This window comes from Pipistrellus hanaki (genome assembly GCF_964339955.1).
Source record: "Pipistrellus hanaki genome assembly, chromosome: 15".
Classification (NCBI taxonomy): Eukaryota; Metazoa; Chordata; class Mammalia; order Chiroptera; family Vespertilionidae; genus Pipistrellus; species Pipistrellus hanaki.
Window position 1 is genome coordinate 15152691 of NC_140517.1, and position 24869 is coordinate 15177559.

The following is a 24869-nucleotide window of genomic DNA, read 5'->3' on the forward strand; positions in this document are numbered from 1 at the left end:
ACATTTAAGTCTTGCCAGAGCACTGTTACTGCCGTGACCGTCCTGTATTTTCAAGGTGCTGGGCTAGTCACCTGGCACAGAGTCAAACAAGTTAGTGAGGAAAGGATCTATAAATCGCCTGGACTTAAACTTACCTTTTGCCGGCTCCCCATCCCGATAGATGCTCTCATCTAATAGAATGACTCTCTCTGCAGGTGTTTGACGTCTTGCCCCTCTATGGAGAGCTGGAGCCGTACCGTAGCTACCAGATAGCTTTCACCTTCTACGGACACTGTGACATGGTCGCCCAGGCGAAAGCTCTGTGCAAAGTGGAAGGAGGGCCCAACTACGAGATAACCCTGCGGGGAGAGGCCTCCGTGGTCAGCTATTCCTTTGACACCAAGGACATCAACTATGGGTTACAGGTATGGCCACCATCAGGAGGTTTTCTGCTTTTGCCTTAAACATCAGTCATCATCCTTGTGCGCTAAGCTCTCTGGAACCCCCAATCACCATAGTCTCACCATCACCGCTCTCCTTGACCTCTCATCTGCCCCCCCCATCCCCGCTAACCCTGGGCATCCTCCCACTGCCAAGTGTCTTCGCTTGCTTTTCTCACCGTCTCCTGAAATTCAGCACGCTAGATGCTAAAATGCGCATCTTCCCTCTCAATCCACAAACTCATCCCAACCTCTCTGTTTCTCTCAGTGACACACTACCGCCTCAGTCCCTGGAGTTTACGGTCTCCACAGCATTCCCACTGCACTTTCTCCTTCACCTCCCCGCAGCCTTCCAGCACCCATGGGTTGCTGATTCATCCAGCGGGACCCCCTCTGAATCGATGTTCCTTCCCCACCGCCACTGTGGTTATCACACTGCAGAGTCCCATCAAGCCACGCCTAAATTGTCACGGCAGTTTTTCTCAAACTGTAATGCGTGTACGAGTCACCTGGGAATCTTGTTCAGGTACAGATTCTGGTCCAGTAGATCCAGGGCGGGGCCTGAGGATCTGTATTTCTAACAAGCTCCTACGTGGTGACTGTACCTCTGGTCCATGGACCCCAAGGAAGTGAGGGATTACAACCCATGCTTAGCTAACTCTGCTAACCCATTTAAACATCTATTGCCAGACAGATTGTCCCTAAATTTCATTTTTATCCCATCAATCCTTGAACAGTTCATCCAGCGGCATTTGGGAAGGCCTTGTAGTATTGAGGAAATATTAGTAGTATGGTTTTGTAGTCAGGAGAACTGGGATATTATCCTGATTTTACTTCCTACAATTGGGATGGGGTAGCAATGCCTGTCTCACCAAGTGGCTGTGGTTACTTAAGGGACCGGTCCAATACTGTGCTGGGCCAGAGAAGGTCTTCAGTCATGAGTCCCTTCCTCTGCCGCCCATAACATAGCTATTGCAGGTTCCTCTATTGGGTAAGGGCATCTCAAGTCCCCCCATTAACTGCTGCTCCTTACATTAACCTGTTAACCAGGGAGTTCCCTTTTTAATTATACGCAAAGTATAACGGGCGCATACTCTTTCACTAGGACGTGTCAGTACGTCACGCCCGGTGGACGTAATTTCATATTATTATTATTTTTATTTATACTTAAGTAAAATAAATGAAATATATATTTTCTTGTTTATATATAAAGCACAAAGGAAAATACAAAATTACAAACAAATAGAAAAGAATACCAACAAAAAAATGGAAACATCGAATTAAAACAATTATAAAGATTACAAAAAATATATACTGTCCGTTTCAGGGCGCAACATATATTTCAAGGACGTATTCATATGTCCTCCTTGTTCCAGATATTGTTTACGTTTGACGTATTTATAAGTCCCGCTCGGTTAACAGGTTAAACTTGGTTCTTCATCCCTCCCCATTACAGCTCTTCATTCATTTGGGGCCAAGCTGTTTTACCCGCTGGCCCTAATGCATCCCAGCCCCTCAGGCCTGCACACTTACTCTTAAATTACCCCACTCATCCTCCACCCTGCAGCCCAGACTTACGTATACTGTGAGGCTCAGCTCAGCTCCATTCCTCACTTGTCTTTCTCTTACTTGATATTCTCTGGGCACTAACGTATAGTCTTTGCCATAATATCTTATATCTTTTAATTTTTGCTTTGGAATAATTGCTAGTTAATTCAATGTCTTTACATCTTCTCTTCCCAATTAGATTTTGTGTTATGTAATCAGAGACCATATTTCCTACCAAACTTTAATGGGAATTGGATCCCCATAATGTAGCTACTGCAGTTATAATTACTGAATCATATGTGTGTGTGTGTGTATCTATAGGTTAAAGATTGTGGCTAAAATCAAATCTACCCAGCACCTTTTGAGACCTTTTTTATTGCACTGACCAAACAGAATTCTCTTTCATTCCTTATCTCCAGGGTCCTGCTGGCAGTTGGTCCTGGCTCAGCTCAGAGCGTATTTTTTTTAAAGCAGCTAGTCCTTGCCCTCTCTTGTCCTAAGGACCTCTAAGGTGGCCTTAGTTTGTGATTATTGGACTTGCTGGTTAGTTGCTGAATTGTGTAAACAAACTCATGTCTGACCTATTATTCCCAGTCTTACCATATAAATAGAAAAATTCATTCTAGAAAAATCTTTTAAAGAAGAAGAAGAAGAAGGAGGAGGAGGAGGAGGAGGAGGAGGAGGAGGAGGAGGAGATAATCTTGGTGTAGAAAAGCTTACTTTAAGATCCTATAATATTAGGTCTTTGTGGTGAAGAAACTGAAGTCTGGGGAGATGAGATGCTCACCCCACAGTCATACTGACCTATATGAGTTGTTACGAGAACTAAGGTAGAGCTAGTCGGCACCTTTTTGTGATACTGAAATGAGACTGGCAGCGTCTAGCATCCTGAGAAATAAAATCCGTGTCTCTGAGGCATGTTTGTCCAGCCACCTTTGTTAGGATGACAGCAGCATCCCCAAGGGCGATGACACAGGGGTCACTGTTTTCCTCCTTCTCCTCAAGCTGTTCGACCGGGTCACAGAGAATAAAGTCACACTGAAGAACACTGGGAAAGTCGGCTTCGAGTTCAAGGTGCTGACCAATTACCATTCTTCGCCGGACAACCTCATGCCCGGAGTGCCGCTCATCCTGCCTCTTTCAGTAAGTAGCCTGTGATGATGGTCAGAGGAGCCCCAATTCAAAGCTTCAAGTCAACCCGGAGCCAGGTCACATTACACTAAACGTTCACGGCCAGGGTTATGGAAATGATATTTTTAAAATCAAAGAGCTCTCAGAAGCAAGAAAAATAAATCAATCCAAGCACTTCACTCACTCACTAAACAAATATTTAGAGTCCTGCATTCGCCAGGCACCATTCAAGCACCAGGGGTCCAATAAGGAAAAAGACAATACAACCCCAGATGTTTTTTCATATTTTTAAGATAGATTTTTTTCCCCTTTTTATTCTTTTTTGTGGTTGTTAATCCTCACCCAAAATATTTTTCCATTGATTTTTAGAAAGAGAGGAAGGGAGGGAGGGAGAGAGGTGGGGGGGAGAAACATCATTGTGGGAGAGAGACATCAATTGGTTGTCTTCTGCACATGCACCTCAACCAGGGCCAGGGATAGAGCCCACAACCGAGGTACATGCCCTTTATCAGATTCAAACCCAAGGAAGACCCTTCAGTCTGCAGGCTGACACTCACTCCACTTGCCAACTAGGGCAAGATATTTTATTTCCTATTTATGTCTTCACACTTCCTTGTGATTCTTTGAAGCTGAGGGCCTTCTGTCCATTGACTACAAGAGCAATTTTTCACTAGCAGGTATGAAAACAACAGTAGACTGCAATGGGCCAAATTGGTTTTCAAAGCAAATGGAGGAAGTACTTTCTTGTACATTGTACGTTAATCTACCAGCTTTAAAATACTTTTGTTGAAGTTTTCTCATCATGAAAATAATTTCCTCATGAAAATAAATCCTGGAGAGGGAATGTTGAATGGAGAATACAGCACTGTAGGCGCTTGGGGTTATCTAGTCCATCACACTGCCAGAAGCAAGAGTCCATTGTACCAATTTGAATCTTCACTCTGGTCTTTCTGCTGCACAGGGTTTTATCAGTTCACTTAAAGAGCAGGAGTTGAAGGTTTACTACTTACCTGGAGTTCCTGAGATCTTCCAAAGAAGTTTTCAGGTACAGATCGCCCACCTGGACCCGGAGTATATCACACTGAGTGGAGAGGGAATCTTCCCCCGAATCTGCCTCGATCTCCCCAGAAACCTCAAAGGTACTGCTACCCGCTGTTATAGTTCACCACAGAGGACAAAATATGCATTTTAGCTTTGCTCTCTTGAAGGTTGAAGGCTACCCACATCATTTTTGTGGCGGTTCCCTACTAGTTCCCTTCTGTGTTATTCCTCCACTGCAAGAAAATCAAGAGTTGAAATTGACATGGTGACCTGGGTTCAGTGAGATAAGACGTGGTCCTGGCAGTCGCACATTAAGACCCCTGGTCAGCTTTGCCATCATGGAGGCATCAGGAAATTGCTCTTCCAACTGCATTTTCTTCCAGTGCCTTTCCTCCCAACTGTCATCTCCCTCCGAGTTGTCCTTCCCCAGTGGCACCCTCACAGGTGCCCGCTGAGAACCTGAAGGCTGATTTTACTGCCAGGGGTACAATTCTCAAGATATAAACTCTACTGAAAGGCAACCAAGGTTCTGATTCCTTTTTGGTATTACGGAGTTTGGAAGAGAATTAAGACTTGTTAATCGCCTGCCCACATCTCTAGCCAAGGCTTCCTCATAGCATCCCTCTGTACCAGACTGTTTCTGTCTTGGCAGATCCGAAAGGCGATCCGCTCTTTTATAGCCATAGACTCTGGTTCTTTCTTGCTGAGTCAGAGGCCAGAGAAACTTCACTCTTCTTCATGAATCCCTCTTCTAGCCCCTAAGTAGATTCAGACTAAACCTTCACACTTCTTCCTTTCCTGCCACCCCATTCCCCAAAGTCACTAACTCAACTGTTGATAATCATCTATCAAATGTTAATAGTCTGCTCCCTGGAAATATGAACACAAACATTAGTAAAACTAAGACCATGTCACACCCTGGCATCTGGAGTTCCAGCAGACAGAAGTCAGACCAAGTCCACACAGAATTGACAGGAAGGAAGGCCTTTACCACAGCTGGACCCTGGGCACCCAGCTGGCCTCCTATGGCTTTAAAATCATTGAAATCTGAGTACCATTAGCCGGGTCTTCTGTGCTCCGGTCCCCCGCAGTCCCCCGGCTTCCCATCGTTTCCTAAAGGCACTGTAGTTCCTCTGCCTGCCTTGCACTGCTTACTGGTGAACTTGGGGATCTGAAACCTCTCCGCCACTTGCCTGCCCTCCCTGATTCTGGGGATTGTAGTTTATTTAGTTGTAATTAAAGCAACTTGAGATTTAAGGCCCATGAAAACTAATTGAAAGGGTGACCAGCTGTCTGGGTTGGTCCAGCCTGAGGGATTTCTCTAGTTGTGCAGCTGTCTGTACTAGAACTGGGAATGTACCAGGTAAGCTGGGACCCAGGCAGTCAACGTAAGATTGGCTTAGGATGTTACCGCCACCCGCTTCTTGAGAACCAGCTGGTACTAAAGCATCATCTCATTAAACGCAGTGATGTCTCTGGTACAAATTCAGCTCGCTCACACATGACCTCATCCTCTAAAGCAGAGAAAACAGGGGCACCAAAAACGTTCATTTCTCTTCTCACTTTATTTAACCTGAGCTAAGGGTCTGTGTTGGGGACATAATTCATATATTTCTAACCATCCTGCTTTTCTTCTCCTCCCAATCCCCACAGGGAATGAAAAGTACGAATTCTTCTTGAATCAGGCCAGAGAAAACCTAAAAAATGAGTTAGACAAATATGAAACATTTAGTCACACAGAGATCATTGAGGAAAATCCTGAGGATGAGCCTATTATGGTAAGACTAGCCTTAGTCCTTGCACAGCATGTATGTGGCATAAGGGCCATATGTACAAAGATCCAGGGGCAGAAAGAACATGGAAAGGAGGAAAAGGTATAGCAGAGATGAGGTGAGGGAAGGGAACCAAGATGAGCCTGAAGAGATGAGCAGCCTGCTGTTGAACCTATTGAGGGTTGTGAACTTTATCCTGAGGGCCACAGGAAGAAGGCACTGTGTTTCAATGGAGGCCGTACATAATCGTATTTTGCATCTTTTATTTTAAATCTGCCGGAGTCATTCTAGATAACAGGTGATGGTAGTTTAAACAAAAGTGATGGCCCGGAAAGTAGGGAGAATTGGGTGAATTCAAGAAATAGTTTGGAGGTAGGTTGGTCATGGATTGAGCACATGTTGGAGTGAAGAAGAGGTAACTTGTAGGTGATTTGCTTGTATGACAAAGTAAGGAGGGGACACGCAGATAAGAAACTCGGATGAGAAACAAGTTTTGGGTGGAAGAGGAGGAAGGGAGATGAATTCAAATGGTCCCATTATTACACCTGAAATTTCTGTGCATCCTCCATGTAGAGGCACCCGATAGGGAGCTGGAACCATTGCTATGGACCTGGGGAGAGAGAGAAGTTGGAGGAAGCGATTGGAGAGCTATCAGATGGTCACTGTGATCACAGGAGATAGGGAGTTTCCCAGGAAGTGTATTGAGTGATACCCCATGAAATACATGCATTATATGTAAAACATAATCTCTTTGAATGGTTTGGCATTACATGTTTTGATTTTGATTTTGAAATAATTATTCTCAGGAAGTTGTGAAAAATATTTTTCCCATTGGTAGCATCTTCCATAACTATAGTACAACATCAACACTAGGAGATCGACATTGGTACACACTGTGGAGATCATGCATCAATTTCATGTGCACTGGCATGTGGGGGTGGGGGGTGCTCCTTTGTGATTTTTCATGTGTAGATAAGAAATAGAACAGCTCCTTCACCACAAGGATCCTTGTGCTTGTTGGGGAAACAGAATTACACAAAATCTCCTTCCAAGCCAGAAAAATCTCTCCACAAAGATAAATGAAAAATTAAAAAAAAATTATTATGAAACCAGAATGAGATCTGTGTCACAGGCAGTTTACTAAGAGATTGCCATGACAGGAAGAAGGGTTGGCCTCATATACAGCTGAGCAGATGCATAAATATTTTCAAGTGAGGCAGTAACTAATCCCAGAGTAAGAGCTATTACTCATCCTCACGAGCAGACTTGGCAGCACCATTTGTCACACATAGTTCCTTCTAAAATCACATTGTGATTGGAGTGACCATCTGCGTTAGCTAATTGGCTTTATCCAAAGGAAACCAAATTTCTTGTGTTTTTATGACAGGGCCCTCTGACTTTAAGCTCCCACAGAAACCGGGCAGTAGAGCCCTAGCTTGTCTGGCTCAGTGGATAGAGCATCAGCCTGCAGACTGAAGAGTCCCGGGTTCAATTCCAGTCAAGGGCACATGCCCACCCTTGCTAAATCCTCAATAGGGTGCATACAGGAGGCAGCCTATCAATGGTTTTCTCTCATCATTGGTGTCTCTCTCTCTCTCTCTCTCTCTCTCCCTTTCTGTCTGAAATCAATAAAATATATATATTTTAAAAAACTGGGTGGTAGGGGCTCCATTATCCTTGATGATCACATCAAGAAACAGTCCCAGATCCTTAAGAAAGGCACTTTGAGTTGTAAAGCTGACAAGAAGCTTATATGGCCCTCAGGAAGATTTACATACATTCAAAGAGGCAGAGAAAAAAGTAACAAGTTCTCTAAAGTGAATGCTCTAAGAAGAGGGACTGGGTAGCCCTGACTGGTTTGGCTCAGTGGATAGAGAGTCTGCCTGTGGACTGAAAGGTCCCAGGTTAGATTCCAGTCAAGGGCGTGTACCTTGGCTGTGGGCATAGCCTCAGTAGGGGGTGTGCAGGAAGCAGCTGATCAGTGTTTTTAACTCTCTACCCCTCTCCCTCTTTGTAAAAGTCAATAAAATATTTTTTTTAAAAAAAAAAAGAAGAAGAAGAGGGAGTGGGAAGAAGTCGCTTCTCTTCTCTTTTATTTGCTCTGACATCCTACACCTATCCTAAATCTCTCCATCTGTTGCCCTAGCAACCACTAATCTGTTCTTCATCTCTATACTTTTGTTATTTCAAGAATGTTGTGTAAATGGAATCACACAGTATGTAATCTTTGAGGTTGGCTTTTTTTTTATTCAGCATGAAGCCCTTAAGATCCATCAATATGAGTAGTTCATCCCTTTCTATAGCTGAGACTACTCATGCCATAGCTGTGCTACTTGCATACTCCACCCACCCCCGTGGAAATGTTAATATCACAATAGACTGCCTATCATCCTGAGGGGTGATAGTGCCCACACTGAGAATGCATGTTCTGGGAAAGTTTGCTCCTTTGCTCTTCTCCGTTGCTCCAGGTGAGTGCGCAGCTCCAGATGGAAGTAGAGCGACTAATAGTCCAAAACTATACCATGGAACATCAGAAAACAGTCATCTACGATCCCCTGGACGAAGTCGGCCATCGGGGTCGCCATAGACTAGCCAAGTGAGTGCCCTTCCGTGTTGTTTGTTTCAGGGTATAGTGGAGCGAGCACTGCCGCCCAGCAGAGTGCTGCCTGGCATGATGGTTGGTCATACAGGAGTGTAATCCCCTCCTCTCATGCATGTGCTATCCTTTATCTTCCAGCTAACCAGGCAGGAACCCGCTGGGTTTGTCTGACGGACAGGCCAGGTTCAGGGTCATGAGAGCCCACGTTGAAGGTGTTTTGAGATCATGGCTGAAACAACAGTGTGGGCTTCTGAGGGAAGATGTACCTGGTCTCCCCTCTGGGGCCATTCATTGTTCCCAACTCCAGAGTATAGCGTTGTGCACAGAAGACGGGAGAGAGCCCCACGCTCCCTCGCTTTTGGAAGAGTGACTGGTGAGGAGAGCTTGTTACTCATTTCAGGATCCAGCTGCCAGAGTATATCCTAGACTTTGGCCACATCATCCTTGGTGACACCAGATCCCACATCGTCAAGATCACCAACACCAGTCACATCCCAGTGTCCTTCCACGCGGAGAAGCGCGTCCTTCACGACACAGGTAACCAGGCCGGGAAGACCTTTCCCACTGCCCCTTGCCATTCCCAACAAGGCCATCCGTCCTGTCTTTCTGGAGAAGAATGTGTGTTTCCTCTGGGGTCAGCGGAAAGAACTGTTGGGTCGTTAATTGGGTCTTTGGATGGTTATCCTGCCCCAGAGGGGCTTCTAACTAAAGCAGCTCTTGCTTGCTATTTCTCTTTCCCACAAAGAAATGTTGTCTGTCTTGGTCCAGGCTTTAGTACTGAGCTGGATCGTGTAAAGCATCTGCCTTACTGCGAAACGGAATCATTTGAAATGAGATTTGACTCGCAAGGGACCAATAATTTTGTTGGAAACAAAGAAGCCCTTCTGCCCATCAAAGTAAGATGCACCGCTGGGGCCAGCTGAGCCTTCCCAGCTCCCACCTCTGCTGGTCGATCACCCCTGGGGTGATCCAGTTACTCTTTCAGAGTCATGATTCTCTCCCCACCACCCCCAACCCCTGACCCTGAGCCACATGCTACGTTAACACAATTTTACGGCCGCTCTAGGTGGTTGGAGGGCCAACAGTTCACATCTGTCTGCAAGTCCACGTGGCCATTCCCACGATGACACTGTCTTGTGAAAAAGTGGAGTTTGCCACAATTCAGTGTGGACAGTGCCTTGTGGAAACTATTCAGCTCTACAATCAGCTTCAAGTTCCCTGTGAATGGTTTGTCGTCATCCATAAGCCATTTAACAAGGTAAGTGAGTTGCGGCCCGTTGATCCCCTTTTTCCGTCTCCACTTCAGCCAGATGTTCTAGGCATTCATTCTCATCATTTCACTCTCCTGCTCAGACTCTGAGTGACAGCCATCGCCTCCTGAATAAAATCTAGTTCCTTCGCTCGGCCCTTGAGCATCTATCAGGCCATCTGTCTGGTGAATGTCTTATTCATCTTTATACCCCTGGTACCTACCCATTCCCTGATGCCTGGGAGGCACTGAGCAGGTAGAGTGAGTAGAGGCTGGAATAAGTCCATTTTCCAGAGATGGTTGTCTAATTGCCTAATATTTATTAACCAGCTGGAGAAACACATGCCAAAGTACCTAAGACGGAAGCTACATACCGAATTCAAGCCAAAGACACGGATCTTTGAGATCCAGCCCACTTCAGGGGTCTTGGATCCTGGTGAGAAGTACAACGTGCAAGTGAGGTTCATGCCCAAAGAAGAGGTAAGTGGAAAAGAAATGTGGTTCCGTTCAGACTTTGAATCTCTGAGCTTTACTCAAAGTCCAGGCTTCATGGGGTCTCCAGTGGGTGTCCAGGGAAGCTTTAAGCAGCCTGTGCCTTCTGTTCTGGTTAGGCCAATGCTTTGGTTCACATAGAAGCTGTGTGGCCTGAAGTTAAGAGCACCTGCTCTGCAGTCAGCACATCTGCCTGACACATCAGCTTTCCCAGCAGGCCTGGGTTAATGGCCCCCTGCCTCTGCAATTAGAGGCTGTGTCGCTTTGAGCAAATTCCTTAACCTCGCTCAACTTCAGTTTCCTCATAGATAATATGAAAAATAATAATAATCCCTTATTGCAATTCTGAATCCAAATAAGCTCCAAAAACTGGGGGAAATCTCATAAGTTTCAGACCCAAACTCATTTGGCAGAAAAACCTCATCTGAACTGTCATGAGACTACATAACCTTTATTTATCCCACTTAGCAGAGTCTAACAATGCAATGCAGAAATGTTAATGTGTTTGACTCCAGAGGACCTGCCCCAGACCCTGCTGGGGCTATTGGGTAACATAGGGTACCTGTTCTCTGTAAAAATCTGAATTTGAATGTGTCTGTCCCCAGGGTTTCAGGTAAGACATTGTCAATTGCAATAGCTACCTCCTAGAGTCATGTTGTAGAATAAGTGGATTAATGTGAATAAAATGGACAGCAGTACTGCTCTATATGTAGTAAGTGTCTCAATAACTATTAACTATTATCATTAGTAGTTTTGATAATAATAAGTACCTCCTGGAGGACACTGTCTGAGCCTCAGAAATGTTTCATTTGTGAATACCACAGCACAAAGCTACTTCTGACAAAGAACACAGTAAAAATAATAAAAACTTAGAAACAGAGAGGATTTCAAAAGGTTACACTATGAAGACTTTTGTTCTAAGCTTAAAGCATTTGGGAGACTTTTTAAAAAATTATTTTAAAAGAAAATAAGAAGCATGCAAGTTTTTAGAATACCTATGGTTTTCCTGGTAATGGCTTTGAGGAAATGTTTAAGAATCTGAGAAAGAAAGTTAATGACTTCATATCTGATTCTGAAATAAAATCCCTGTTTCTATGACTGGCCAGTGTTCTCAATGGTTAGAGTGTCGGCCCATGCACTGAAGGGTCACAGGTTCGATTCCCAGTCAAGGGCATATACCTGCATTGGAGGTTTGATCCCCAGGTCCCATCGGGGTACATGCAAGAAGCAACCAATCGATGTGTCTCTCTTTCTCTCTCCTCCTCCCTCTCTCCCTTCCACTTCCTCTAAAAAGCAATGGGGGAAAAATACCCTTGGGTGAGGATTAACAACAAAAAAAAATTAAAACAAGATAAAATAAAATCCCCTGTTTCTATTATTATAAAAATATCCCCAACCCTTTTTAAAAGAAAATAGAATTAATATGTTTTTCATTGTTAGAGAATCTTAAGACTGTCAAGGGGCCTACTCAAGGTTTTGGTTGTTTTATTGAAAGGGAAATGTTAGTAAATATAGTTCTAAAAAATCTTTGTTCAGGCAATTCCATAAAGGTTGAATTGGTCAGAGTTAATAAAATGCTTCCACTGATTGGGAGAGGAATTTATTAGCTATATACACGTCATTGGTTTGCCTTGCAGCCCATACAATCCACACCTATACCTCCATCAGCATCAGCAGCAGAGAAATCACCGATGTCCATACACACAACTCCTAGACATTATAACAAGTTCAGAATACTCCGCGTTAGAAAACAAGGAAATGAATGGGATGTTTTTGCAATGTTTCCATGAAAAGCAATTAAAACATAGAAGTTTGGGATGAGGCCCATGAACCCCACATCTTTAAATAGGTTCCTTAGTGAAACGAGAGTACAATCAGTGGCAACACTACCAAATGGTACTTGGATCCTAACTGTATCAGATGAAGTGAATTCCGTAGCTGATTACCCATGACTTAACTCTGTGGTCAAAAAATGAAAATACAGTCTTTCAGATTCTCCAGAAAACAAGCCTGGAGACATTTTTAAAAATACATTTTATTTATTTTTTTTTACAGAGAGGAAGGGAGAGGGATAGAGTTAGAAACATCAATCAGCTGCCTCCTACACACTGTGCCCGCAACTAAGGTACATGCCTTGACCAGGATCAAACCTGGGACCTTTTGGTTCTCAGGCCGACGCTCTACCCACTGAGCCAAACCAGTTTCGGCCCTGGAGACATTTTTTCATGTGAACAGATTATCTGAGAAGCGTAGGGAATACCGATAGAAACGTAGAAAAATGGTAAAGGAAAGGAAGGCAGCTAATAGGATGTCTGAGTGACTCAGCTACCTTGGATACTGGAACCTAATCCCACTGGAAACACTTAGAAAATATGCAAAGTGCACATTTCAGAGTTGCCCCTCCTCAGGAGCAAGGGAGCTAACTCCTTAGAGTCCCTGATTGAGGGTCGAACTCAGGAGGTGTTACTCTCTGTCACTCTGCCCAACCCTGTCCCTGGGTAGCCAGGCCCATGAAATGAGAGCCCAGGGGTGCATGCCCAGAGGTACAGAGCGTGGCAGTGGGACATCTGAGTAGCCTGGACGTCTGAGGGATATGAGCAAGGCACTTAGAGGACCTTCTCCAAGTGATAAAGCATTGATACAGCACCTGGCATGCAATATGCAGTATTCATCCTGTAACAGAAATTACTCTCATGCTATTTCATAAGAAAAGTTTTCTCTCTTCATCTGAACTTCTCTCTTTATCTAAATTTTGTTCCCCTCACCCCCAACTCCAGTGGTTTTCAGTTTCACATGGTGTGTAACAGGGGGGAAAAATCAGATGTTTGTTTTGTTTTTATGTTTTCCAGAAATTCTACAGTCAAACCCTGACGTTCCAGCTTGCCCGTAGTACTCAGAAGCTTACGCTGCTGGCACAGGGGCAGGGTTTAGAGCCACGCTTGGAATTCAGTCCTTTAATCCTGGAGCTGGGGCCACTGCTGCCTTACGCCCCCGGAGACGAGGCTGAGGTGGTGGTGAAGAACCCCTGTGACTTCCCCATTGAGTTTTACTCCTTAGAATTTGACCAGCAGTATCTCGTAGAGGAGAAGGTAAGCAGAGGCCCAAGCCCATCCTCCACTTCCTGCCCATGTTGGGCCCTGCCGTGTGCTGGTGCCCTTCTCTCTGCCAAGGCAACTGCCCCCTGACCTTTGCCTCTCCTTCCCTTTGAACCCTTCCTTGTCAATTTAAAGGTCACTTTGTGGACTTTTCTAACCTACTTCCCTTGCCCTGAGCAGAATCCATTACCTCTTAGTGATCTCATTATGCGTTTAATCAACCAGTTGGAAAATTAACACATGCTAATGGTTAAAATTCAAACAGTGAAGAATATATGCAGCAGTCATATCTGAAGTGAGTTTCTTGTAGATAGCATATAAGTGGGTCTTTTTTTTAATACACTCTGACAGTCTCTGTCCATAGTTGGTATATTTAGATCATTTTCATTTAATATAATTATGTTGACGTATAAAAATGCCACTTTTTTTTGTTTGTTCTGGGCTGTATAATTTCTAGTTGCTCCTTCATGTTATTTTTTTTTTAATTTGTTTTTTTAGAGCAGTTTTAATATATTAAAATTGAGGGGACAGTACAGAGATTGGAATATCCTCCTGCCCCTACATATCATAGCTTCCCTCTTTGTCAATATCCCTTTCTAGAATGTACATTTGCTACAATTGATGAACCTGCATTGACCCATGATGATCACCCAGAATCTATAGTACATTCAAGTTCACTCTTGATGTTATATGCGCTATGGACTAGATGTATAATGACATTTATGCATCATTATAGTATCACATAGAGAAATTTCACTGCTCTAAAAATCTCCTGTGCTCAGCCTATTAATCTCCTCCTCCTGTGAACCCCTGACAATCACTGGTCTTTTTACTGTCTCCATAACTTGGTCTTTTCCAAGATGTCATATAGTCATAATCAGTATGTAGCCTTTTTAACTTGGCTTCTTTCACTTAATAACATGCACTTAAGTTTCTTTCATGTCATTTTGTGGCTTGATAACTAATTATTTTGGTCGCTGAATAACATTCCATTGTCTGGATGTACTACAATTTATTTACCCACTCACCTACTAAAGGACATCTTGGTTGCTTCCAAATTTTGGCAATTATGAATAAAGCTGCTGTAAGCACCCATGTGCAGGATATTGTGCAGACAAAATTTTCACTCCTTTTGCTAAATACCAAGGAGCACAATACGTAAGAATACATTCAGGTTTCTAAGAAACAGCCAACATGTCACCCAAAGTGCTTGTACCATTTTGCATTCTTGTCAGCAATAATTGAGAGTCCCTGTTGCTCCTCATCCTCACCAACATTTGATGTCGTCAGTGTTTTGGACCTTGGCCATTCTGTTAGGTCTGTGGTAGTACTCATTGCTGTCTTAATTGTATTTCCCTGATGACATATAACATGGGGCATGCACTCATATGCTTATTTGCCATCAGTACATCTTTTTGCTGAGGTATCTGTTAAGGTCTTTTGCCTTCTTTTTAATCGGGTTGTTTGTTTTCTTATTGTTGACTTTTAAGAATTTTTTTTTATATATTTTTAAATAACAGTCCTTTGTCAGATGTGTCTTTTGCAATATTTTCTCCCAGTCTGTGGTTTGTTTTCTCATTCTCTTAATATTTTTTTCAGAGCAGAAATTTTTAACTTTAAGGAAGTTTTGCTGTTCATGGAGTCTGATGCTTAGCTATCTGACTCTTATTAGTTATTTATTACTGCACAACAAAATACCGCCAAGCTTAGCAACTTGGATGTCTGTTATCTCATGTTTTGCATGGGTTAAGAATTTGGGACTGGCCGAGCTAACTAAGGTGGCTCTGCTTCCTCGGGACCCTCCCCCAACTTGGTATTTGAATCTTATACTTTCTTTACATCCAGTGTTTATGCTTTACCTAACTTAGATGCTGCCTCCAGAGATTTTCCTCAGAATGGGACTCTGTCCCTCTGAAGGCTACCTTTTCATGGGGTATTTATAAAATGCTCAATGGCTTACGTTGGCACAGCATCCTCTGTTGTGGGCCAAGCTCAATGGAAAGCAGAATTTAAGACTCTGTGGTCTGCGTACAGAAGGTTGATTGGGGAGCACTCTTGGGGGAAACTCCTGGAAAGAGTAGGAAAGTACACTTGGGCGAGAAGAAGACCAGCTGTGAGAGATTGCAGCAGAGCCTTCAGCTGATGCCCTGGGAAGCTCTGGAGCTGGCTTTTTAGTTACCCAACTGAAGCCATTGGCCAAGGCTTAGTGTCTCCGTAGCAAGCCGTCTTTGGAATATCCCTTCCTTCCCACACTGACCTCTGTCCCATGTCAAATCTCCATCTATGAATGTTAGTCCTAAACTCTCTTCCATTTCACTGGTCAGTTTATCTATCTATCCCGACATCAATGCCACCCTATCTATCACTCCAGCTTCGTAAATCCTGATATCTGGTATGACGATCCTCTCTCCTCAATCTTCTTTATTCTCTAACTATTCTTAGCCCTTTATTCTTAAATATATATATATTTTAAATGATCTTATTAACCGCTGTTTTCAAGCAACTGAAAATGGTGTTCCTGGAGAAAGGTTATCTAACAAGACGGATTTTTTCATACCAGTGGAGCCAGGTGTCCAGTTACTTGCCAGCAGTGATAAATTGGGTCAGATGGGAAGTAATTGCTTTCTAGGACTTTGTTTTATAAATATGCATATACACCAAAGTTGCCACATTTATCAGGGGGAAAAAACAGCAACACAGTTTTCCCAGTTAAATTTGAATTTCAGATAAGCAATATTGGACATATTTATACTAAAAAATGTGTTCATTGTTTATCTGAAATTCAGATTTAACTGGGCATCCATATTTCATCTGACAATCCTAATACACATTTACACATTTCCTCTCTACCTCTTCCTTCTTCCTCTCTATCTCTCTCTCTCTCAGACACATGTACACATAGCATACTTAATTCTATTTTACTTGTTTACTCCATTTATGAGAAAACCACCTTACTTAGTATAATAATGCTGCATGATATTTTATAAGAATCTGTCAAAGTGGATAAAGGAGTTCTGTACTTTTGTCCATGGAAAACTACAACGATATCAGTACAATACCCAAACAAGAAGAGCTTTCACCAGTTTGGCTAAGTGGTTAGAGCATCGGCCTGTAGATTGAAGGGCCCCAGGTTCAATTTCCGTCAAGGTCCTATACCTAGGTTGCAGGCTCGATCCCCAGCCCTGCTCAAGGGCGCATGTGGGAGGCAACCAGTCGATGTATCTCTCTCACATCAATGTTTCCCTCTCCCTGTCTCTCCCCCTTCCTTCCACTCTCTAAAAAAATCAATGGGAAAAATATCCTTAGGTGAAGATTAACAACAATAACAAATTAAAAAACAAGAAGGAAATTCTCTTCCACACGTTCAATGTCCAGGCTGAAATGGAGCAAAATAAAGATCCATCTCCCCAGGTTCAGGGCTCAGCGAACCTTTTAGACGCCCCGAAGCACCCTGCCCTCTGCACGCACCCGCTTTGGGCAGGCGCAGGGGCCTGACGGGTAGGCGAGCAGCCCCACGGAGGGCTGTGGGGAGGAGCTTCCAGGGACACCACCAGCACTTTCCTCTGTCCTCACGCAGATCTTGAGGTCACTGAAGGGCTATGACTCCTACAACACCCTGCTGCTGCCCCTCCGCGTCCCCGGGGAGAAGCTGCCCCCCGAAGTGTACGAGTACTTTCGGGAGATGAAGCAGTCCAAGGAGGAGCAGATGAAGGCGAAGTACCTGGAGGCTCTGGCTCAGGACAATGGTGAGAGCTCACCTCAGGGGCCGGCTCCCACCACGGCCCTGGCTTCTCCCAATGGTCCCAGGGCCAGGGCGAGATGCCTTAGGCATCGTATTTCTAACCCTTACCACGTGGTCCTGTTATCCCCGCTGTGTGGGTGCACAGAAGGGACACTTTCTGCTCTTGGAAGGCCCTGTCTTCAACCACAGTCACATCTGGGGTTCTGGGGAGCTAGGACTTCAATTATGAGTTTCAGGGGAGCCAGTTAAAGCCCCTGCAAACAAGCTGTGTTGCGAGCACTGAGTGGGAGTGGGGAAAGATCAATGAGACAGCCCCTGCCTGTGAGAGATCACCGTCAGGAAGCGGGTGGAGGGAAAGACATTTCCGCTCGGGGGCTGCCCGGTGGCCGGGACACAGAGCGGAGAGGCTGTGACGTACAGAGGACGTCATGGAGTCAGGGGAGGGCCCTGTCCCTCTCATGCCCATTACCCTCCGCAGCTGTGGGTTCCTTTTCCCACTTGGCCCACCGAGGAGCCCGGGAAGGTGGCACTCTGCTTCTTACCAGTGCTTCCCAGGCCTCTGCTCGCTCTGCTCTCTCACCATGGACCATCCTGCTCCCCTTCGCACACCACGTCCAGGGAAGGCCACGGTCCCAGGTCACATGGCCACCTTCACAAGAGAGCTGCCACCTCTCTGGCCCAAATGCAAATCCTCAACAAAGAGGATGCCTTGGCCCCGGGTTGGGGTGGGCATCCATGTGTACGCCCCCATCCTGCGCACCCCCTGAAACGCTGTGGGATGGGCAGTGAGGGGCACGCTGGGCCGACAGGGGTCAGTATGCTTAACAACAACAGGGAGAAATGTCCACCGGGACAAGGTAAAAGGGGAAGCAGGTTACAGATTGGTGTGTGCAAGATAGGTTTTGAGACATTAGCCGTGTGAGAGGTCGCTAGCTGTCCTGCACTGGTATCACAAAATCCAGCTGCAAGTCCTCTGTCACCATTTCTTCATCTCTCTCTCTTTTGGAAACTGAATTTTATAATTTTTTTTTCTTTTCTGAATTTCCCAAATTTTCTGGAGCAATACTTTATGGGGGGCACTTTAAGTTAAAATGCAGAAACACTCCGGGCAGAGAAACTGCAGTTCTTGTTGATTTGCTTTGGATGGTCCAGGGTGATGGTAACCAGCCCAGCAATCCTCCTCTTTGTTGTCTTCCTTTCTCACCCACTCTCCCCTGTCCCCCGGCTCCCTGGCAGAAGACGAAGACATACCCATCACAGAGGTGATAACCCCCTCCAACCAGAAAAGATCCTCCCTGAGCCGAGGGGTCTCTGTGGCCTCAGACCTGGAGGAGTGGGAGGAGGCCAAGATCAATCCAGATGATGAAGAGGATGACGACAGCCTGGAAAAAATGGTGTTTCAAAGTAACCGATTGTTTCATTTACTTTATTTTTATTTTAGAGAGGGAGGAAAGGAAGAGAGGGAGAGGGAGGGGGAGAAGAAAAGGGAGAGGGAGGGGGAGAAGGAGAGGGAGGGGAAGAAGAAGAGGGAGGGGAAGGGGAGAAAGAGAGGGAGAGGGAGAGGGAGAGGAAGGGGAAGAGGGAGAGTGAGAGGGAGAGGGAGAAAAGTGGGAGGGGAAGAGGGAGAGGGAGAGTGAGAGGGAGAGGGAGTGGGAGGGGAAGAGGGAGAGGGAGAGTGAGAGGGAGAGGGAGTGGGAGGGGAAGAGAGAGAGGGAGAGTGAGAGGGAGAGGGAGTGGGAGGGGAAGAGGGAGAGGGAGAGGGAGTGGGAGGGGAAGAGGGAGAGGGAGTGGGAGGGGAAGAGGGAGAGGGAGAGGAAAAGGGAGAAAGAGAGGGAGAGGGAGAGGAAGAGGGAGAGGGAGAGGGAGTGGGAGGGGAAGAGGGGGAGGGAGAGGAAAAGGGAGAAAGAGAGGGAGAGGGAGAGGGAGAGGGAGAGGGAGAGGGAGCGGGAGAGGGAGAGGGAGAGGGAGCGGGAGAGGGAGAGGGAGAGGGAGAGGGAGAGGGAGAGGGAGAGGGAGAGGGAGAGGGAGCGGGAGAGGGAGAGGGACAGGGAGAGGGAGAGGGACAGGGAGAGGGAGAGGGAGAGGGAGAGGGAGAGGGACAGGGAGAGGAAGAGGGACAGGGAGAGGGAGAGGGAGAGGGAGAGGGAGAGGGAGAGGGAGAGGGACAGGGAGAGGGAGAGGGAGAGGGACAGGGAGAGGGAAAAAATCAATGTGAGGAACATTGATCAGTTGCCTAGTATGTGCCCCTGACCCGAGCAAACCTGCAACCCAGGTGTGTGCCCCGACTAGGAATTGAACCCGTGACCTTTCTGTACATGGGGGATATGTTCTAACAAAGGAGCCACACCAGCCAGGGCTAACATTTTAATGTTTGGGGGCCAGTTTTCTCTAAGCAGCAATGGGAAGAGTGCTCGATGCCTTTTCACCTTCCTCCATGAAGAGCATCTTCCAAACCTTCTAGCATGACTGTGTATGGATTCTCTAACATGACTATGCCATCATTTATTTTAGGGGTGTCGAACTCAATCAGAAAAGGGGCCAAAATCTAAAATCCAGCCTAAATCGCGGGCCGAATGGTTTACTGAACAGTCATAAACTGACAATGTCATAAACTGACAGCGGAGTGCAGTGATGACAGCGCGGTGCGGGCCACATTGCAAGGCCTGGCGGGCTGGATTTGGCCCGCGGGCCTTGTGTTTGACATATGTGATTTATTTAGCCATTTCCCTTAATGTTGCAAACTCAGCTAGTTTCCAAAATCATTTTTTTTTTTTTTCAGCAGAAGAGATTCCCAAACATGGAATTAAGAGTCAAGGAATATCTATAATTGCAAATCCTAGTAGCCATGGGGGCAAATTATTAGCCAGAAAGGGCGCTCTCGTACAATGCAGGAGGGAATGAGGGCTGCAGAACCTTGGTTCTCATTCCGAACAGTATTTAAAAGGAAAAAGTAACCCCCAATTCCCTCAGAACTCACGGGGACTCCGGGTGCGTCCACAAGCACGCACACGTGCACACCCACACGTGTATGTTTGATTTGCAGCTGAGAAGCTACAGAGCACCGACAGCCACTCGGCAGAGGACGATGGAGAAGTGGAGAGCAACCCAGTGACCAAGGCCATCGCTCGCTACCTGGGCATCGACGTGTCCACGGAAGGTCTCCTAAAGAACCGGAAAGGCATCGCCATCATCCTCCACGGGACGCCCGTGTCAGGTCTGTGCCCGCTCGGAGGGGGGGCCCCTTCCACGGGGAAAAGCCTGCACGTGTCATTTTGAGGACAGAAGAGTTTTTTGGGGGGGTTTTGTTTTGTTTTGTTTTGTTTTGTTTTGTTTTGTTTGGAAATTTATATATCAAAGGATTATCCCCAAACTGTTAAATTGCCAACCTCAGAGATACAAGATTAGAGAAAGAGCAGAGATACCTCACTTTTAATTAGTACATCTGAACTATTTGAACTTGTCATCTTTCCATTATATCATTTAAAAAAATAAAGGGAGGAAATATGTGCAAACCCTTTGACCTGGCAGTATTGCTTCTAAAGTTTTATCTTAGGAAACTAATTAATGACGTGGGCAAAGATTAACAGCGTGAAAGTTCACTGCAGCACTGTTAACCATAAAAAAAAAAATTGGGAGCAATCTAAGCATTCCATATGGCAGACTGGTTAATTAAGCCTTAGCACATTCATAGAGCGAATTATTATCACCATTAAAAGCAGTGTCTGTGCACCCATGCTTATGGCAGCATTAGTAACAATAGCCATAAGGTGGCCGAAACCGGTTTGGCTCAGCGGTAGAGCATTGGTCTGCGGACTGAAAGGTCCCAGGTTTGATTCCGGTCAAGGGCATGTACATTGGTTGCGGGCACATCCCAGGTGGGGGGTGTGCAAGAGGCAGCTGGTCGATGTTTCTCTCTCATCGGCGTTTCTAGCTCTCTATCTCTCTCCCTTCCTCTCTGTAAAAAATCAATAAAAGTATATTTTAAAAAAACAAAAAAAACCAATAGCCATAAGGTGGGTAGAGCCGAATTATCCATTGACAGATGAATAGCTAAACAAAATGTGGTGCAGTGGGAGAGTATTCAGCCTTTAAAAGGAGGAGAATTCTGATACATACTACAACAGGAATGAACCTTGAAGACAGTGTGCTAAGTGAAATAAGCCATCGACAAAAGGATGATAACTATAATCATTCCAGTTATATGGGCTATTTAGAATAGTCAAATTCATAGAAACCAAAAGTGGAGTGGTGGTTTGCTGGGGCTGTGGGACTGATGAATGGGCCTTATTGTTTAAGGTACACAGAGTTTCCACTTGGGAAGGTGAAAAAATGCTAGTGGTGGTTACACAACAATGTGAGCATACTTATGCGACTGAACCATACATTCAAAAGTGGTGAATTGTGTATGTATATTGCCACATTAACACACGCGCGCACACACACACACACACACACAGACGCACACACACAGTGCCACAGAAGTGTATTGAATGAATTGAAAGATGTTCATGATATGTTGTTGTTGTTTTTTGGTGTGTGTGTTTTTTTTTAATATATTTTATTGATTTTTTACAGAGAGGAAGAGAGAGGGATAGAGAGTTAGAAACATCGATGAGAGAGAAACATCGATCAGCTGCCTCTTGCACACCCCCTCCTGAGGATGTGCCCGCAACCAAGGTACATGCCCTTGACCGGGAATTGAACCCAAGACCCTTCAGTCCACAGGCCGATGCTCTATCCACTGAGCCAAACCAGTTTCGGCCGATGTATTGTTTTAAGTGAGAAAAAAAGTGTCACACTTATGATCTGGAGTCTATATTCATTTCCTATTGCTACTGTAACAAATAAACTTAGTGGCTTTAAAAAAAATGCAAATTTGCTTTCTTACAGTTCTGAGGGTCAGAAGTCAAAAATCGTCAGTTCATTCCTTCTGGAGGCTCCAAGGGAGAACCCATTTCCTCACCTTTTCTGGCTTCTAGAAATGCTGCCTCCCTCCCTTGGCGCTCAGCCCCTTCCTCCATCTCCAAAGCCAGCGCCGTAGCATCGTCCAGTCTCTCTCTCCTTGCTTTCATCGTCTTTTCACCCGCTCTGACTCTGACCCTCCTGCTTTTCTCTTGTAAGGACCTTGTGGTTATTTCCTGGTCACCCAGATAAGTCAGGGGATCTCCCCGTAGCAAACACCTTGCCTTGATCACACCTGCAAAGTCCCTCTACTGTCGAAGGCTCTGTTGACTAAACTCATGAGTCAACAGAGCCAAATATCAACAGGACAACGATTGAAATTTCTTTTGAGAGCCAAATTTTTTAAGCTTAAACTTCTTCTAATGCCACTTCTTCAAAATAGACTCGCCCAGGCCGTGGTATTTTGTGGAAGAGCCACCACACTCAAGGGGCCAAAGAGCCGCTTGTGGCTCTTGAGCTGCAGTTTGCCGACCACTGTCTAAGGCAGCATTCACAAGTCCCAGGAATTAGGATGTAGACATCTTTGAGGGGCCCTTATTCAGCCTGACACATAACCTACTTCTTTTTTTATGAGAAATAAAATAAAATAATTACATATGCATACTTACCAACCATCTGTGAACTATAATCTCTCTGGATGAGCAAATCATGGATCTTTTTTTTCCCTTTCCCCTGCCTGTTATTTCTTAATTTTCTGCTTTCTTTTTAATAAGCACCTATGTTGAAATGAAAGAGAGAGAAAAAAAAAATCAACACACGTTATCCTTTAAACAACAACAACAACAAAAAGTCTTTCTATTAGAATGAGAGACAGTAAGAGCTACAAGATTGTTGAAGATCTGGTAGAATCACTTTTTAAATTGAGGAGAGGACCTAGAGAAGCTGTGGCTTGCCGAAGCACGCAGCCGATCGACGGCAGAATCAGGAGCAGAATCCCCAGGGCCTGATTTGGGCCTCGGGGTCTTCCTCCTCTTTCTGCTGCCACCCCTGAGCACAGCAGAGACCCAGAGGCAGGGCACCTGGAGAGATCGCTGTACAGGGGCCTCTGTTCTAGAAGCTTCTGTGTAGGGACACTAAGGAAATGACATTCAGCCCCCGACCTTTTTTTTATAGGGAAGACGGCCACGGCCTTGAGCATTGCCAAGTACTACGGCGCGGCCTGCTTGAACATTGACTCCATCGTGCTGGAGGCCATCTCCGATGGCGTCAACATCCCCGGGATCCGGGCCCGGGAGCTCTGCATCAGGGCGGCCATCGAGCAGTCCATGCGGGAAGGCGAAGAGGCTGGTGAGAGCCGCTTCCCCTGACCTCCTGTGGCCAGGTGGCCAGCACCCACACTTGGTAACCCCCATCTTCTCGGTTCCCCTCACTGAGCTTTTCTCCCTCCGCTGACCTATAGCGTGCTGCTCCCTTAGTAGCCCCGAGGAAAACTCTCCTCCCCACACGTCACGTGGCACTTCGGGGACGGGACAGTGAATGGCTCAGCTCGTGGCCCACACCTTCGGGGGTGACAGCTGGCGAGGAGCAGACACGCGCTCGTACAGAGCAGAGGAGAAGAGGGGGGACAGGCATGCCGGCTCTGTGAAAGAGCCAGTGTGGGGAGGTTGCGAGCCAACAAGCATGATCGGGGATAGTTTTCATGGGAACGGGCTTTGAAGGAGCAGAACTAGGTGGACAGGTCACGATGAAGGCGAGGACACTCCAGACAAAGAAAGCAGGGACGCCGACAGTGAGTGAGAGGCGGGGAGGGGACCTGAGGCCTGTGGTAGTTGACCTGATGCCCAAGATGAGGAGTTTGGATTGTCCTCGGAAGGGAAAGAGTTGGGTGCTTTTCACCCCGTGGGAGCAATGGCCAGCAAGTAGCTCTTGTCACGTCTCGTAAAGGAAGCCGGAGGTGAGGTGGCGAGGCTGGGCAAGCTGGCCTGATTGCCGCCACGGCAGGCAGTGCGGACTGAGGGGTGGGAGGCGCTCAGGACCTCACACCAAGACAGGGTCAGACACCTGGAAGAGGGGAACAGGGGATGCGGGAGGAGGAGAAAGTTTGCCAGAGAGAACTGAGTTTTTGGGTAGTGAGGCCTGGGATGGCCTGACTTCCAGAGGCGGGGAACCCTGGTTCCATCGGGTCATCTTAACGACCTACAGGTCAGGAGAACAGCTGCTCCAGGGAACCTGTCTTTAGTCGTGTAGGGAAGGAAGAATAATTTTCCCTCCACCCCTCTGAGTTCTCAGCTGAGACTCCTGTGATAAGAAAAACAGCTTAACAAGAGGAAACACGAGTTCATTAGCATGTAAATTTCCTGTATACATGGGAGGAAGGGAGGGAGGGAGGGAGGGAGGGAGGGAGGGAGGGAGGGAGGGGAAACGAGTAACTCAAAGATGGCTTTAGAATTCAGAATTAATTACCCGCTTAATAAGGAAAGCAGAGGAGGGACGTAGTCCTCTTAGGTGAAAGCAAATGACTTTCAGGAATGATGGCCGAACGCTTGGAACAACGGAGGGAGGCGCGATCGTTTGTACGGGTTGCTGCTGGCCTCCAGCCTCCTCTCCCGTGAAAGAGTCCATCCTCCCCGGTTGGTGGAACTCCCAAAAACGGGTTTGCGGCAGTTGAGTTCCTATTGCATTGCCTGACTGTAGGCAGAGAAGTAAGGAAAGTTCAGGTTAAAGCGATGCTTGCCGACAGGCTCGCTGTTGTGACTCAGCCTACTGGTTCATTTGGGCAGCGCTATCTCATGCCACTCATTGACATCACCACTGCCTGGGACCACAGAAGGGCAGGTGTTAGGCTCCCGAGGCAGGGCTGTCTCTGAAATGCTTGCCCT

At 46.0% G+C, this 24869-nt stretch overlaps 1 protein-coding gene across 2 annotated transcripts in view; it reads left to right on the plus strand.

The window, feature by feature from the left end:
- The window catches only part of HYDIN (HYDIN axonemal central pair apparatus protein), a 326576-nt gene that overhangs the window by 214667 nt on the left and 87040 nt on the right, over positions 1–24869 (plus strand). The window contains exons 26-39 of one of the 2 annotated variants that reach the window (XM_084906677.1): positions 195–404; positions 2973–3110; positions 4060–4237; positions 5793–5917; positions 8380–8507; positions 8911–9047; positions 9279–9406; positions 9577–9768; positions 10090–10239; positions 13101–13340; positions 16924–17092; positions 18325–18492; positions 20132–20302; positions 23164–23337. In XM_084906677.1, coding sequence (XP_084762803.1) covers positions 195–404; positions 2973–3110; positions 4060–4237; positions 5793–5917; positions 8380–8507; positions 8911–9047; positions 9279–9406; positions 9577–9768; positions 10090–10239; positions 13101–13340; positions 16924–17092; positions 18325–18492; positions 20132–20302; positions 23164–23337 — 2308 coding nt within the window. Of the gene's footprint in view, positions 1–194; positions 405–2972; positions 3111–4059; positions 4238–5792; positions 5918–8379; positions 8508–8910; positions 9048–9278; positions 9407–9576; positions 9769–10089; positions 10240–13100; positions 13341–16923; positions 17093–18324; positions 18493–20131; positions 20303–23163; positions 23338–24869 lie in introns of those variants that run through there. The other variant, XM_084906678.1, reaches the window with a different exon arrangement.